General features: G+C 36.4%; 1 protein-coding gene across 1 annotated transcript in view; it reads right to left on the reverse strand.

Moving 5' to 3' along the window:
- The window catches only part of LOC108515206 (netrin receptor DCC), a 222,517-nt gene that overhangs the window by 6,216 nt on the left and 199,181 nt on the right, over window positions 1-17,120 (reverse strand). Inside the window, exon 15 of the mRNA XM_017851901.1 lies at window positions 2,857-2,999. Coding sequence (XP_017707390.1) covers window positions 2,857-2,999 — 143 coding nt within the window. The remainder of the gene's footprint in view (window positions 1-2,856; window positions 3,000-17,120) is intronic.

Below are 17,120 nucleotides of genomic sequence, written 5' to 3' on the forward strand. Positions count from 1 at the left end.
CCAGGTAGTTTTGACAGCCAGATGGGGAAACAAGATATGACACTGATTTGAACCCCAGTCCTTTTATATACTTGTGCATTTTATTTGAATTTGTCTCCTTACTTGTGAAATGAGAATAACAAATTTGCCTTTTGAGGAGTTAGGAGGGTTCAGCAAGTCAGGGGCACTTACCAGCTGCCCAGTGGTATGTGTTCAATAAATGTTAGTTTTCTTTTTTTCCTTTCTTGAACATATTATTTGTTTTGACTTATACAGATGTTCTACTTATTATTCTTGGCTAGCACATTCCATTGATTAAGTGATTGAGCCAATGAGGCCTGAGCCATGATTTCTTGCTCTGCATAGGCTAAAACACATTCCTCTGTACCATGGTCAGAGATGTATATCTAATCTCGCCAAATAAATACCCTTGATCTCAAGAGAGCACTGATAGAATTTGCATGGGTGGGAGGTAGGCACATAGCTACTCCAGCCACTGAAAAAGCAGCTCAAAATGTATGATATTAATGTATGAGCTTCCTATAGAATTCTCAGCATGTCAGTGAATGATTTGGGCATACATTACCCAGCCTTCAGGGCTTAATAGGGGACTGAAAAGTTTCCAATTTGGCTAAAAGCCTGTTTATATACATACTACGTGTGTGTGTGTGTGTGTGTGTGTGTGTGTGTGTATGTATGAGACAAGTTGAAGTAAGGGGATTACTAGGTAACTCATTTCCAAAATGTTTTCCTTGTCTGGTTATTGTTCTCAAAGTGTCTAGATGTCATTGTACAATATGGCAACCACTAGCCACATGTAACTATTATATTCTTAAAATGTGCCTAAATTGAAATGTCTTTTACATGAAAAAATACGCACCAGTTTTGGAAGTTAGTGCAAAAAAAGTAAAATATATTACTGACAATTTTAAATATTTATTGCATGTTGAGATGATAATATTTTGGAAATACTGGGTTAGATAAAAGGTATTAACTTCACCTGTTTATTTTTGCATCTTTTAATGTACCTTCTAGTCAATTTAAAATTACACATTATATTTTCATAGGTAAATGCTGGTCTCGATTATTTGCCCTGTTTCTGTATTTCCTTTAATATGTGTTTCTTACTGCTTTTAACAGTATACCTTTGGCTGCCATTCTTTCGAGTCAACCTTTAATGTAAAAATGGGCCTGCCTGACATTATTCCTTATGAGATGAGATACTTCATGTAAACTTAGAAGTTTGATTTTATTTGAGATGTGGCCACAAACCTTGATCCTAAACAGATAGTGAAGCAAATAGCTATTTTCTGACAAAAGTACATTAGAGTTTTATAAATTTGAATCTTTGAAAAGTATGTTAAGTATATAATACTCATCTGCCAAAACATTCACAGACACATCCACATAGTCAGCTTCCTTGGTCTCTATGTAGTTAAAATATTTTATGGTTTGTAGTATTGAAAAAAATTAAGTCAAGAAAAATGTGTTGTTCTTCACTCAAATGAAATGTTCTTTGTTTTTAACAACAACCAGATATCAAAAGAAAGTATAATTTTATTAAAAACCTGGTAGTTGCACTGCTTATAGAGGAGAGGACTGATTAAATGTGACCTACTTATTCCTTGATATTGTTATACATTTATTTTTCAATATATTGTTTGCAAATTTTGCAGAAGACTACATTTATGCATGAAAAAACAGAAGCTAGTTGGAAGGGTGGCAGATTATTCTCATTTCATAATTTATGCTTAACAAAGGTCCAAATGTAATAACACAATAGAATTTTAATCTGCTCTTTTCATCTTTTTTCTCTTCTAGTGCCTTGATTTTTCAAGAATCTGATATGTTAATTCCTTGGGCTTCTTTTAAATGTTTTCTCTTGAATTATATTCAGAAACAACTAAAGTGTACTATAAATAGTTGTCTTTAGGCAACATCTTTTGAATTTCCTTTATAGTGCATTTTGGGATAAATGTTTTTTCTTAAAATTCTGATTTTTTCCCCTTCTCCATTGATGTTCCTTCTGAGTTTTCTAACTGGAACCCTTTTAGCTTGTTTTCTCAGTAAAACTTTTTCTGTCTTTAATAAACTTTCCCTTCTTATTTTCTAAATATGTCATTTCCTTTTTATATTACTTAAACTCCTTCAATTTTTTATTTTATATTTTCTTCTTCACAAATCTATACTTTTGGGTATTTTATGATCTCAGAAGTAACATATACAATTTCAAAAAAACCCTCATAATATAGTTTTTTGTCACCATAGTTTTTAGTTCTAGAGAATAACTGTATAAGTTGATGTAGTAATGTGCACCTGTAGTCTTAGCTGTTTGGGAAATTGAGGCAGGAGAACTGCTCGAGCTAAGAGGTTCAGGGCTGTAGTGTACTACAATTGTGCCTGTGAATAGCCACTACACTCCAGCCTGGGGAACACAGCAAGAACCTGCCTCTTAAAAAAAAAAAAAGAAGAAGAANTTATTTCCAAGAATGCTAAGGTATTTCTTCCTATTGAAAAGAAACACACACACATATCCATGTGTATATGTATATATTATATATATGTGTGTGTGTGTGTGTGTGTGTGTGTGTGTGTGTGTGTAAAACCACACATTATGTAGCCATCTGGTCGTATTTCTAAGACTGTCCTTAGGAATCAACTTTTTACATAACTATGTCTCTGACATAATTTTTTTTCATAGCTTTTATTTCCTCTTCATATTTAAGTGCAGGAAAACAGAAGAACAAACAACAATAAGAACAACAATGCCCTGGGGTGGCCTGGGGTGAATGGACAGTACTCATTGGTTTAGATCCTGTTACACAGCACCAGTCAATCTGTCCCTTGATGAAGCATGAATTTTAAAGATGTCCTTACATTGACTGAATCCTCTGTTGGTTTGTGGCTCTCCTCAGACACTTCAGGGGCTGTTGGCACACACACAGGAAGCAAAGGGGATCTTGCCTTTCCAGCCAACCCAAGGGAGGCTGTTTTCACATGGGTCTTAGGAAGAGTGGGCCCTGAAATAGAAAACACAGTGATGAAAGTAATGTCGAAAACATTCTGCAGAACACGTTCTCAAGTATATACACCATATCCAGGAGATTGGCATTGATTTTAGGTTATTGCTCATTCTATAGTGTAAAGATGAATTCTGACACAAAGAGTGGGCTCGTTTTATTTCTACTACATGGAAGACAAATTCTGACTAGGCTTCTCCAGATGCAGCTTCACTAGCCATATGTAATTGCAAGTAGATTCCAAATCACGCTGTGAAAAGTTACCTTGGAGCTCTGGACTGTTCATCACACCCTATAAAGTGTCAGGCAAGCTTCTTTGGTGCCAGTCTCTGCTTAGGGCCGAAAGCCCTGTGCTAAATCACTGAAATAAGCCCTAGGTTGCATAGCAGAACCAAGGAAGATTTGTGGAGTTAGAAGAGCTGGTTGATCTGGTCTACAAATGAGCATACGACATTAGAATAAAATAAAATCCATCATGGCTAACCTGATAGACTATCATTTTTAATTCTATTTTGGAACAAAAAAGGATGTAATTCTGTTCTAATCTGTATGGCTTTTGTCAATAAAAGACATTCTATTGCTCATGAAAATCATTTGAGGCACTGCTGAGTATCTAATAGATGATATTTCTGTCTATTATACATAAGGGCTGCCTTTTTGGAGGGAACTGAAATTTGCTTTATAAATTCTGCTTAGCTTGTAGCACTAATACAACCTCGTCCCTATAGCTGAAAATAAAGCTTTTATAAAGGCTTATTGAATCAGCTAGTACATCTCACATAACTAAGGGGTTGTGTCATTCTTAGCATTGTAACCAAGAGGTCAGCAGAAAAGGTATTACAGAAAGCCATGAAAAGGCCGTGGCCCCATTTCTCTTCTATCAAGAGAGATGACATTTTAGTCTTAATGGTTCTAATGGGGTCCTATATTTTGCCAAGAAAAAGTTGTTTGCACTACACTTTAGAAAACAAAATTCTAGCTAATAAAGCTCAGAGGTTACTCTACAATCAGATAAATGGGAGTCATTTGTTCATTGGGAAGGAAACAAAATAATAATAAATAAATCTAATAAACTAGCAATCTGCTAGGTGCTGGTCACTAGAAATGATAAATCTTGACATAAGCATCTTTTCCCATACCATGACCTGACATGAAATTTCTTCATATTTATACTTTTCACTCTTGAACTTTAGGGATCAAAACTCTGCAATTCAAGTGATATAAAACTTATGATAACATAAGAGGATGATATTCTGTTCATGGTACCTCTGATGAGAAGCGAAATGAAACATGAATTGTTTCCTTAAGAGTGGAAATAATACTTCTGAGTGCCTACAAAAGTATAGATCCATGCCAAGGATTTTAGTTTCATTTTGGACAAAATAACATGGTGAGGGAGAATTTGGGATATCACAGTAAGTCCAGTCTGCATTCCGATCTGTGCAAGTTCTTGTCAAGTAAATCTGTCTTGGCCTGTTTTTCATCTGTAAAATAGGAATGATACTAGTAATTTGTTAGGATTAAATGAGATTATGTATTTAAAGTGGCTGATACTTAGTAACTTTTTCAAAAAGGGCTATTCACGCTGTGAAAAGTTGCCTGGGAGCTCTGGACTGTGGTTCATCACAGTACAGAGCCTGTGAAATGTCAAGGAAGCTTATTTGGTGCCAATTATAGTTACCAAATGAGGGCTATTTTTAATATTAATCATTTTATTATAATATCATATATTAATATTTTCAAAACAATCCTACTAAGTATTTGTATTCTCGGTTCACACATGGGGGTGCCAAAATAAAGAAAAAGTAAAAAACTTGCCTAAGTTCACACATTTAGAAATGGGCAGGCAGTATAAGAGTTCGCACCAACATCTGTCTAACTCCATGGAGCAAATGAAGGATGATCACTAGCTTGTTGACGTAGCCCATCCAATTACATGGGATTTTTGAGGAAGCAATATACACGAACATGAAATCTAGTTCAAGGACTATGAATCTGGGGATAAAAACTCCTTTTTTTAAATCATTGTTTCTCATAACTGTCTTGTAATTTAAAGGGAAAAGCAAAATAATCAACTCCAGCATTGACTTAAAATACTGTATTCCAATATTTTTTAAATGCATACAAACATAAAACTTGCTGTAAACATCACACCTTATAGTTCTTATGCTATGCTATAAAACAAAACCACCTTTAAGGTTAAACAGAAAGGCCCTATGAAATCGTACAATTTGGATTATAATCATTAATTTAATATGATAAATGAGATTGTTGGGCTAAACAAAATTGCCATATGATACTGTTGCTATGTTACAATCATTTTGGGTTTGTCATATAAGCCCAGTTTTCATTATGAACATTTTCCTTCTTTTTTTCATTTATTCAACAACTTGTTTTCTTTATTTTAATCAACAAGGAAAATAGTTTATTTTATGGTGTAAAACATAATGTTTTGATACATGTATATACATTATGGAATGGCTAAATCAAGCTATTTAACATATGTATTACCTCACATACTTATTTTTTGTGTTGAGAACACTTTCAATCAAATCTTAGCAATTTCTAAGTATACAATATATAGTTACTAACTCTAATCACCACAATATACAATGAATTTCTTGAACTTATTCCTCCTTTCTAACTGAAATTTTGTACCATTTGTCCAACATCTCCTCAATCCTCTCACCTCACAGCCTCTGATAATCATAATTTTACTATTTCTTTCTTTATTAATATAAATTTAATACTTTTATCCTGCCCCCCCCCTTTTTAAATTATATTTTAAGTTCTGGAGTACATGTGCAGAATGTATAGGTTTGTTACATAGGTATACATGTGCCATGGTGGTTTGTTGCACCCATCAACCCATCATCTATATTAGATAGCTGTCCTAATGCTATCCCTCTCCTAACTTCCTGTCCCCTGACAGGCCCAGTGTGTGATGTTCTCCTCCCTGTGTCCATGTGTTCTCATTGTTCAGCTCCCATTTATGAGTGAGAACATGTGGTGTTTGATTTTCTGTTCTTGTGTTAGCTTGCTGAGAATGATGGTTTCCAGCGTCATCCATGTCCCTGCAAAGGACATGAACTCATCCTTTTTTACAGCTGCATAGTATTCCATGGTATATATGTGCCACATTTTCTTTATCCAGTCTGTCATTGATGGACATTTGGGTTGGTTCCAAGTCTTTGCTATTGTGAATAGTGTCACAATAAACACATGTGTGCTTTTGTCTTTATAGTAGAATGATTTATAATCTGTTGACCATATACCCAATCATGGGATTGCTGGGTCAAATGTTATTTCTAATTCTAGATTCTTGAAGAATCACATTGTCTTCCACAATGGTTGAACTAATTTACACTCCCACTAACAGTGTAAAAGCATTCCTATTTCTTCACATCCTCTCCAGGATCTGTTGTTTCCTGCCTTTTTAATGATCACCATTCTAACTGGTGTGAGATGGTACATGTGTGCTTTTGTCTTTATAGTAGAATGATTTATAATCTGTTGACCATATACCCAATCATGGGATTGCTGGGTCAAATGTTATTTCTAATTCTAGATTCTTGAAGAATCACATTGTCTTCCACAATGGTTGAACTAATTTACACTCCCACTAACAGTGTAAAAGCATTCCTATTTCTTCACATCCTCTCCAGGATCTGTTGTTTCCTGCCTTTTTAATGATCACCATTCTAACTGGTGTGAGATGGTATCTCGTGGTGGTTTTGATTTGCATTCCTCTAATGACCAGTGATGATGAGTTTTTTTTCACATTTGTTGGATGCATAAATGTCTTCTTTTGAGAAGTGCCTGTTCATATCTTTTGCCCACTTTTTGAAGGGGTTTTGTGTTTTCTTCATGTAAATTTATTTAAGTTCTTGGTAGATTCTGGATATTAGTGCTTTGTCAGATGGATAGACTGCAACCATTTTCTCCCATTCTGTATGTTGCCTGTTTATTCTGATGATAGTTTCTTTGCCGTGAAGAAGCTCTTTAGTTTAATTAGATCCCATTTGTCAATTTTGGCTTTCGTTATCATTGCTTTTGGTGTTTTAGTTATGAAGTCTTTGCCCAAGCCTGTGTCCTGAATGGTATTGCCTATGTTTTCTTCTAGGGTTTGTATGGTTTTAGGTCTTACATTTAAGTCTTTAATCCATCTTGAGTTAATTTTTGTATAAGGTGTAAGGAGGGTTCCGTTTTCAGTTTTCTACATATGGCTAGCCAGTTTTCCCAACACCGTTTATTACATAGGAAATCTTTTCCCCATTACTTGTTTTTGTCAGGTTTGTCAAAGATCAGATGGTTGTAGGTGTGTGGTGGTATTTCTGAGGCCACTGTTCTGTTCCATTGGTCTATATCTCTGTTTTGGTACCAGTACCATGCAGATTTGGTTACTGTAGCCTTGTAGTATATAGTTTGAAGTCAGGTAGCGTGACGCTTTCAACTTTGTTCTTTTTGCCTAGGATTGTCTTGGCTGTAGGGGCTTTTGGTTCCATATGATTTTTTTTTTTTTTTTTTTTTTTAAATTCTAATTCTGTGAAGATTTTCTAACTCAACAATAGGTATGACCTCATTCATACAGGGACTATAATGTCAGGTCGTCTTCACTGGATGTGAATGGTTTACCTCTACTCACACACCCACACACCATTTTTTTTTTTTTTTAAACTTCTGACTATAACCATGGTGTTCCTGGTGCCATGTTAATTGTAAACCCAAATAGGAAGTCAGCCACTAAAATCCTTGGCAGGGAGTTCCTATCAAATCGTCTTCCAGATAACCCAGCATGTGAAATTCATGTTGGTATTTTAGGTTATTATTTAAGTGAAGGCATAAAGTTTAAAAAATAATTCACAAAGTTTAAAAGCTTTAAAAAGAGGCATAAACCTTGAGAAGGTATCTCCCAACCACGTATTTTGAATTGCGTTGCCTGAATTATGTTTGTATGCCCTTCAAGAATGCTTGCAATGTTCTGATTAAACCTGAATTTGTAATAGCTTTATTGTTACAAAGCTGTTCCTCTTAGTACCTTCCAGAAGCTAGCTCTTATCCCTTCCCATGTTTAACACAGCAACTGCATCTTAAAAGTGAACATTTGTCTCTACATATTTTTTCACGTATCTTGTACTTATCTTTGACCTAGACTCCCTTAATCATGAAACCTATTTATTTTAAATTTTTCGTTTTAAAAACATGTTCAAGAAACTCAGCTACTTCTGAAAATTTATAATCTAACACGCAATCAAACACATGCAATGCATGTTTAACATATTTTGAAAATCAATTCACTCTAACATAGGTGTCTATAATAAAAAGTGAAAGGCATTGGCATAGCTTATTATGTAGGAAATTCAAGTAGGGCTAGTGCATGTTCTGTTCTAAGAAACATAAAAGTAAAGATTCTTTTAGAATATACCAGACTGTTGTACATAATTCCATAACATGTACTTCATCACAAATTTTGTCAGTTTGACATGCAGAGAAATGAATTTCTAGGCATAGCCTATGGTTATCCTGATGGAAATGTTCTTATGGTGTATTTTCTTCCCAGAATTCCAAACACTTAGGTATATTGCCCTATGTGTATCATACTGCATCAGCCACACTCCTATTTTTACAAAAGGACATGGACATGACTAAAGAGTACCATCAATCAAACTCATTAGAAAGTTCATTATAATAATTGATTTTCTCTAGTGCCCAGGCAAGAGTTATACATTCCAAATGTACTGAGTGTTGAACAAATGTATAAGACATGGTGAGCCTCACAAAAGGAATCGAAGACACTGTCTCGGCTCAAAGACCACACGGAGTGTTTAAACCTCAGATGATTACCTTTTCTCAAGTACTATTCACAGAATCACAGAAATTTAGAATGCCAGTACCTCAAGGGTTCCTGGAGCTCATCAAATGACCTTCCTTTTATTTCGTTGAGGAGAATACTGAGGTCCCTGGAGATCAAGGTAGAGTTAATTTCAATAAAATTCTAGTAGAGGCAAAGAATTTAAACAGCCTCCTAGAGTTCATTGTCAGCAGGATTTGACTGGGACACTCTATGGCCTTAAATATTTTTCTTTCCTTTCCCTGAAAGGGCAATTAAAGAAAAGAGTATAAGGGAAATTTCCCAGGAGAGATTTATTAACAACTAATTAGGCAACTGTGGCCTCAAAACTGCCCATTAGTTAAGGAGAATAAATGTTTTAAAACCAAGATTTCCATGAAAACATCCTTTGTTGGAAGGCAGACACCATGTTCTTGGTTGTGCATAACTCCATCCCTATATGATATTTGTATTTGTGTAGATTCGGTGTTCAATATTTCAAGCCTGTGCACTGGTGAAACCTGGGTCCCTACAAGCTCACCAAGCAGTGCTTTTTCCTTAAGTACTCATAGCTCACCAAGCATAAATGGCTTCCTTCTTGATTTTCTGGTCTGCGTGCCTGTTCTTTCATGGGGCTATGAGACATAACTTTAATCTTTCACCTTGTGCCTGAGACCTGATCAGTCACCTTCCCAGTCTAAATTCTCAATCCATCTTCTACACCATTTAAACCAAATGAACATTTTTATATAAAATAATCAGTTTCCTGGTATGGACTGATTGAAATGGTTGAAATATGGTTGAAATGACAAAGCAGTATAGTCACCAGGCATGTGGATTAGTGAGTGAGGCCTGGAGCTTGGTCCAATCCAAACAGGATACTTGACACCATATTGCAGACTCTCACCTGCCAATGGACTGACTGCTACTGTTGGGAGACCATTTGTCCTAATCCTCCATATTAAGCCTTCTTAGATTTCAATTACTTTGACATTGAAATGGGGCATTGCCACACTTCCTGGGAGACTAACTGATTTTTGTTTTTACACTGTTTTCAGAAGCCAGGTTTAAAGCCCACTTTGTTTATGCAACCCTGGCCTCACCAATTCTTGGTGACTCCTTCTTGATAATGGACTGCCTTGAGGCATGAGAGCCTTTGATGTGCCTGGCAGTGTTCTGACTCACTAGAAGAGAGCCACCATCCTACCCAAGAACTAATGGAAATTATGGCAATTAGAAAAAAAAAAAAAAAAACACACACACACACACACAGAAAACATATTACTTCAGGATATCAAAGTGCTGTTCTTTAATGTTAAGAAATGATAGAATTTTTGATGACTTTTTCTGTGTTGGTAGATCTAGATTGTAGCTATAGGGAAAGCTTCATATTTATTTATTCACTTTGGAGAACAACACTTAACATTGACAATTGGCCTAAATATGAATGCTTTTCATAAAACTTCTATGAGCTCTATCAGAAACATATATCAAAGGAAAAAGAAAAATTAAAAGAATCTCTTCCATGGTTCCTAGCTGTTAATATAATCTCAATTTTGGAGTCAGGGTCCTCTGGGATCTCTCCCAAATATGAAAATTGATTTTCAAAATGTAATTAAAAAAAAAAACCTACCTCATTTTGGGAGAGGGAGGTGCTCAAGGCTGGGTGGGAGCTAGTGAGAAGAGGATCAGTACTGGGGATCTGAGAAATTGGAAAAATCACCTTTCATTTTGCATACAGGTCTTGAAAGATGAAGGGTTTCCCAATCTGAAGTCCAAGCTGATCTATATTATTTTTTTTTCAATGAGGGTAAACTGTGTGTGACCTATACAATGAATTCCAAGTATTTAATGAGTGCTCAAATAAATATCCAGATACTAAGGAAGCATTTTAGCCTAGGACCTAGCTTTGTGACCTTGGCTTAATAGACTAATTTCTTTGGATTTTGGGCTCTTTATGTCTATAAATGTAAGAAATTTAATTTTAAGTTTTAGCTATGAAAATTGCAATAATTTAGTTTTAAACCAGTGCTTTGTAAAAAATAAATGTTCTATCATTGTTTTCTTAAAATTATTAGTGAAAAGCTACACCAACAATTAAGGTTTTATTGCTTTTGTATTTCAAACAGATATTCTAACTAAAAATAAGTGGTATTACGTTTCTGAGGTTAAATGATCCATGGCTAATTGAAAAATTTAAATTTACTAATGCTCAGTCTGAAGTCACTGCAGAATTTCCCCTATCCAGGGTGCATGTTGGAGAAGTTTCAGGCGACCCTTTGGTGGAACGCTGGCTGTTGATGTGCTAAGTAAATGTTCTTACACTGATATACAACTAATTAAGTGAGCATCGCTTTGGTTTTAATGTTATCTCCTCAGCAGGACCCACTAAAAGGAAAAAATAAAAATGGGCTGGAGTTCTGAGATGGGCTAGCAGTATGTATCAGGTGCAGATGAGCAGCCTCAGCCGGAATTTACTGTTTTAAGCTTCATTTTCACAGTACAGTTATTAAACATTTCATTTACTCATTAGGTACATAATATATGACTGCCAGGTGCAGACTCCTGCTAGCATCTCTCTGCAAAAGATTTTCCCATGTAAAATAATTTTGGGGGGTGAGAAACATTAGGATGCAGCTGGAATGGACTGAAAATGTTCACCAGGGTCAGATCAGAGGCCAATGCATAGCATGGTTTTGATTTCACTATTAACTCACATCTTCCCCACTGTTTCCTATTTCCTACTTCATTTTCCATTCCTTCACCCTTAAGAACAAAGTTAAAAAGGGTGGTTTTGAAGAAACCTGGGTTCTCACCTCTACTTTGTCTCTGACACATTCTGGGAAGCCAGACAAAATGAAATGGCCTCTCTCAGTCTAGTTTCCATGTGAACCAGAATATTATTCTTACATATATTTATTATTAACTAACTAGCCTGTGTTTGGGTTATCTGGGGGCGGATATAGAAGTGTCACATAATCATTTATACTTCTGACAGGCAAGGAGCTTTTGAGGGTATGGGAGAAATAAAAAATATGTATGGGAAACTTTGTGTAATCCTCTACCTTTCCATCTTCAACAAATATCGAACAAAAAGAGAGTAGCTACATTTACTTAGACACAATAGCCTCAGGCATCCCTCATCAGTGATCGAATTTCAAACTATAAATTTTGCATCAATCTTAAGACATTTTAGTCTACCCTGTGAATTGTACTTTAAGGGTGCTAAACATCTCTAAATGCCACTTCTGGGAAGAGAAACATTGTGTTCTTCTCCCAACCTTCTTATTTCTCAAAAATAAGGGAAACGAAACAGACTATTTGCCCACTGGGGATGTACTGATGAGGTGCCCTGCTCCCCTCTCTGCTCCTTTCTTTGTCTCCCATTGTAAGACAGGGCTACTCTGAGTCACAAGTAACATAGCTTTCATTGGCCACCTGTCTGTGAAAAATGAGAGGAAAGGGTTAATAGTGACCATTAGGTCACTATTTAAGTTTTTCAACCTGATTGGGCTTGGCACTGGACATTGACATTGAAGACCCTCTGTCCTTAAACTTCACAAGAGTTGCATTTGTTAAGCACACAAGACAAGGCCTGACTTCAGAAGTCCCAGCCACCTCTCTGCTGTTTCAGTTTACAGCTAGTGGGCCCAATATTCTTGTAGTCAGGGAGGGAGGAAGAGGTCTTCCACCTACTGCTACCATTTTCCAAAAGGTTATGATTCTCTGCAATCCTTGATTCCCATCTGGTTATCAATACCTTGTCTCTATTATTTTTATAAACTAAAACCTAGAGAGAGAAAGGGTAAAACAGGTACCCTTTGTCCCACCTACAGATACATAAACTAAAATAAAACACCTTTTCCTACATTTCTTTAAAATATACCGTTTAAAGCTACCTTATTGCTCATGCCTTGGGGACAGGAACATCAAAGTTCAAAGAAGATAAAGGACTTGTTCAAAGCCACTCAGCTCGTAAGTCAGGCTTAAATTATATGTTCTTTCTTAGATAAAAATAAAAAATTCTCTAAGGTAGGCTTTGATAGAAAGCTGAGTGAAGCAGACCAGACAATCTTAGAGGAGACGAGGGTGTGAGAGTGAGACAGAAGAAGAGACAGCAGGTATAGTGTGGGATGGTGGCAGGGGGTGATGGAAGAGGTAGAAGAAAGAATGGGAGTAAATCAGCATATTCCTGCTCTCTTCTCTATGTTGATCCCAGCTAGACATGTTCTGATTTAAATGGGGAGTCAGTATAAATATAAACATCACAGCATCATGGAAGTGAAAATTTCTGAAGTCTTGGGAACAATAACAAACATAGTACTTGGCTTTAGAGCTTCCTTAGTTTGAATAATGCAAAGGGTCAAAACTGTCTTCAAATATCTTTCTTGTTTTTTCACTCCTTTCTCTCAACTCCTCTTTAGCACTATCCAGCCTCCTCAAACACATACTCTTTTGACTAACAGCAGTTTATACCCAATAAATGATTTATGATAATATCTTCTGGGAAATTATATAATTTGAACTTCCTGACTGCTCAAATAAACATTTATTTTAATTAGCTCCCATTCTCTGTGATTTAACATTATCACTATTCACGGATTCACTTACCCTCCTTACCACCAGAAAAAAAATTAAAATTTATGTTACAGATTGCATATGCTATTCACCCTGGGGTGACACTGGCTGAATGGGAAATTTTTATTAAACATTGAGTCATTGTTTGGGGAAATGTGTGTGCAGGCATTAAGTCTCTGCAGGAGGTGCTTTTCAGTGTACCACTTGAGGGGTGCTAAGGACAGGTTATCATGACCCCCTTCAAATGACAACACATCTCAGTTCCCCACAGGGGCTCATCTTTTGGAGAAAACATATCATGGATAGCAGTGGTCCTGATCTATTGCTCTTCATTTAGGCAATAAAAATAAGAGATTGCTTCAGAAGTGGGACAAATTTATAAATACTAATTTAACTAATTCCCTCATCACATGTTGAAAAATGTAAAAAGTCTCATGTGTTTCTATGAAAATGAATAAATTTTGTGGAATTTCATTTGAGTAGAGCACAGGTACTCAGCTTTTGGCCTCTGATTCAGAAAAGTTGTTTCAGTACAAGGTTTTGGAACTGGTCTTGAAAAACAAACAAACAAAAGAAAAGCAGACATTGGTTTACGTTCCACAGGTGAGCTAAATTGAGGGTGATGACAAAACAGCAGGTCAAGTAGTTCTTAACCTGTTATAGATAATAATTTGAGACAGTAATGAACGCTATGAACTCATTTGCTAGAAAAATGTACAGGCACACCCACAGAGAAATATCCATTTAATTTCAAGTGAGTTACCAAACCCACAAATTTTTCCATAAACCCCAGGTTAAGAGCATACAATCTGTTCAAAATCCAAACTACCTCACGCTTTAATCTGTAGAGAGTCAGCCTCAGCATAACCTGGAATCTTTTTAGCAATTCAGAACCTCAGGCTCTACTCCAGATCTGCTGAATCGGAGTCTGCCTTTTCATAACGTCTGCAGGTGGTTCCCAGGCACACAAAACTTGAGAACCACTGCTTTTGATAGCCCTGTCCATGGTGAGCTTAGAAGTTAAGATTTATATCTCAAATCATGTTTGGACATGACCCATACTGTAACATGCTTAATAAAAACAAAATGTATAATTTTTTCTGTGAGAAGACAAAGGCATCAGTAGTGTTTTACATGTGCTCAATGAGAAATAACCTCTTTTTCTCACTTTCAATAGCTTACTTCCTACTCCTCACTTTCTTACCCCTCTTTGCCTTGCTACTGATTCTCTTTGCAGAGAGTTCATGCAGGGAATAGCTACATTGGAAGTTAGAACTGGGATCTAGGAAACTCCATAAGTTTTAATCACATTAAATTGGTCGATTGTGAGGAGCAATTCAGGAGATGCAGTATTTATGAGAGAGAAGAAGCCAGGTAGTGACCGCCTAATATGTACACCTGTTGGATATAAGGCCTTGCTTGGGACCTATGCTGTTGTAATGCGATGTGATCTTTGCAGTGGGACCATTTAAGTGAGACAGTGAAAATGGCTTCCTGGCTGTCAAATGGATTTATGATTTGTGAGCAAGCCCCGTTCAAATGAAAGAGGCCACTCTTTTCTCTAGACTCAGGGAACGACATTCAGACAGCTCTGAGCAGTTGCTCTGACCTGCTCTGTTCACCGTCTCTCTCCCACACATGGGTCCATTTCATCGCCCCTTCTCTGTTGCATATACTTGTGGGGAAATACAGCATACATGAGTTAGATATTGTTGCACCAGACATTGAGCTGTTAAAATTTAAAATACATTTAAACTCATTTTCATATTATCCTATGCTTCATATATAAGATGATGAAAACTTCACTGGGCTCAACTTATCAGGCAATGTGTTCTCCAGATTTATCAAGTATTCTAATGTGTCAGCCCAGGCATGTGTGCACCAAGCAGCCTGTTTCTATTAACTGAGGTACTACTCAGAGCATAGTAGCAAAAAAGAAAATAAACAAATAACTATATTCTTGTAAATGCAACACTAACACTAAAAGCTAATTTTTGACTTAAGAGCATACTAGTTTCACACATTATTGTGGTTTAAAAAAAATGCTGTCATAGCCAGGTGCAGTGGCTCATGCCTGTAATCATAACACTTTGGGAGTGCCCAGGAATTTGAGACCAGCCTGGACAACATAGCAAAACCCTATCTCTGCGAAAAACAAAAAAATACAAAAATTAGCCATGTGAGGTGTCACTCACCTGTAGTCCCAGTTACTTGGGAAGCTGAGGTGAGAGGATCACCTCTGCCAGGGAGGACAAAGTTTCAGTGAGCTATATTTGAGCCAGTGCACTCTAGCTTGGGTGACAGAGTAAGAGATTGTCTCAAAAAAAAAAAAAAAAAAAATGTGATCTCAGTCAGGCGTGGTGGCTCACTCCTGTAATCCCAGCACTTTGGGAGCCCGAGGCAGGCAGGTCACAAGGTCAGGAGATTGAGACCATCCTGGCTAACATGGTGAAACCCCGTCTCTACTAAAAATACAAAAATATTAGCCAGGGCATGGCAGCGGGCACCTTAGTCCCAACTACTCGGGGGGCTGAGGCAGGGAAATGGCATGAACCTGGGAGGCAGAGGTTGCAGTGAGCCGAGATCACACCACTGCACTCCAGCCTGGGCAGTAGAGTGAGACTCCATCTCAAAAAAAAAAAAAGTGATCTCTATTAGAAAATTCTTACTCAGGTGACCTCAGAAGTAGAAAAATACATACAACTTGCTGGGTAAAATAATCAGAAATGTCAAAGAAGAATGTTTTAGAAGAGTACTTTGAAAAAGATGTTGAAAATAGCAGTCACTACAAGTGCCATTATTCTTATAAGCCTGTACGTGCAATTATTCATTTCAAAATGAGAGGCATATGGTTTCATGAATAGGGCTTACTTATCATTGTTTTCTACCAAAAAAGCTTGTTAGAATCCCTTTTACCACACAAGATAAAGGCATTCTCCTCTAAGAGCCTTGACATTCTGGTAAATAAAGAGATCCTGGAAATAAGAACATCGATCCTCCTGCAAGCCTAAGATGAAAGTCAATGTTGGAACACACACAAGATGTTTAACATGGCACTTGAATTTGTTTATAAGTCCCTGCTAGTAAGATAAGAGTTATAAACATTCAAAGTCGAAGACTGTTTTTCACACAGTCTTGTAGGTACTACAGGTCATGCCTTTATAAGTATACATATGTAACAAATCTGCATGTTATGCACATGTACCCTAGAACTTAAAGTATTAAAAAAAAAAGAAAAAGTTAACTGGAAAAATTGTGGCACTTGAAAAAAAAAAAAAAAAAAGAAATGGGTTGCTGATGGTTAAACTCTGTTTATTTTAATATCACAGAGACTTTTCGTTTGCTTTCAGTGCGTTAGATTTTTCGTAACAAATTTTCAATAGTCCATTAGCACAGAGGTTTATGTGAGCACTTTATTTCAGCGTTTCCCCTTGCTGCCAAAGAAAACAACTGTAACTTGACGCTCATTGAAGAACTTTAAAGAACTCTGTCAACTACTTTGAATACTTAAAATGTATACCATGAGTCTCAAAATCTTCATTCAAACTAAAACCTTTCTCTTACTCCTAGTCTTTCATAAATAAAAAGGAGAAAGGAAGAATATTTCGTAGTAAATAAGGTTGTAGAATTTCATGTTTCCTTCCTCTTTAAAGAAGAAAGACCATCTGATTTCACAGATGAGAAAAGTGAGATTCAGAGGGGCAAAATCAGTT

Source organism: Rhinopithecus bieti, unplaced genomic scaffold, assembly GCF_001698545.2.
Source record: "Rhinopithecus bieti isolate Rb0 unplaced genomic scaffold, ASM169854v2 scaffold_33647, whole genome shotgun sequence".
In the NCBI taxonomy this organism is placed as follows: Eukaryota; Metazoa; Chordata; class Mammalia; order Primates; family Cercopithecidae; genus Rhinopithecus; species Rhinopithecus bieti.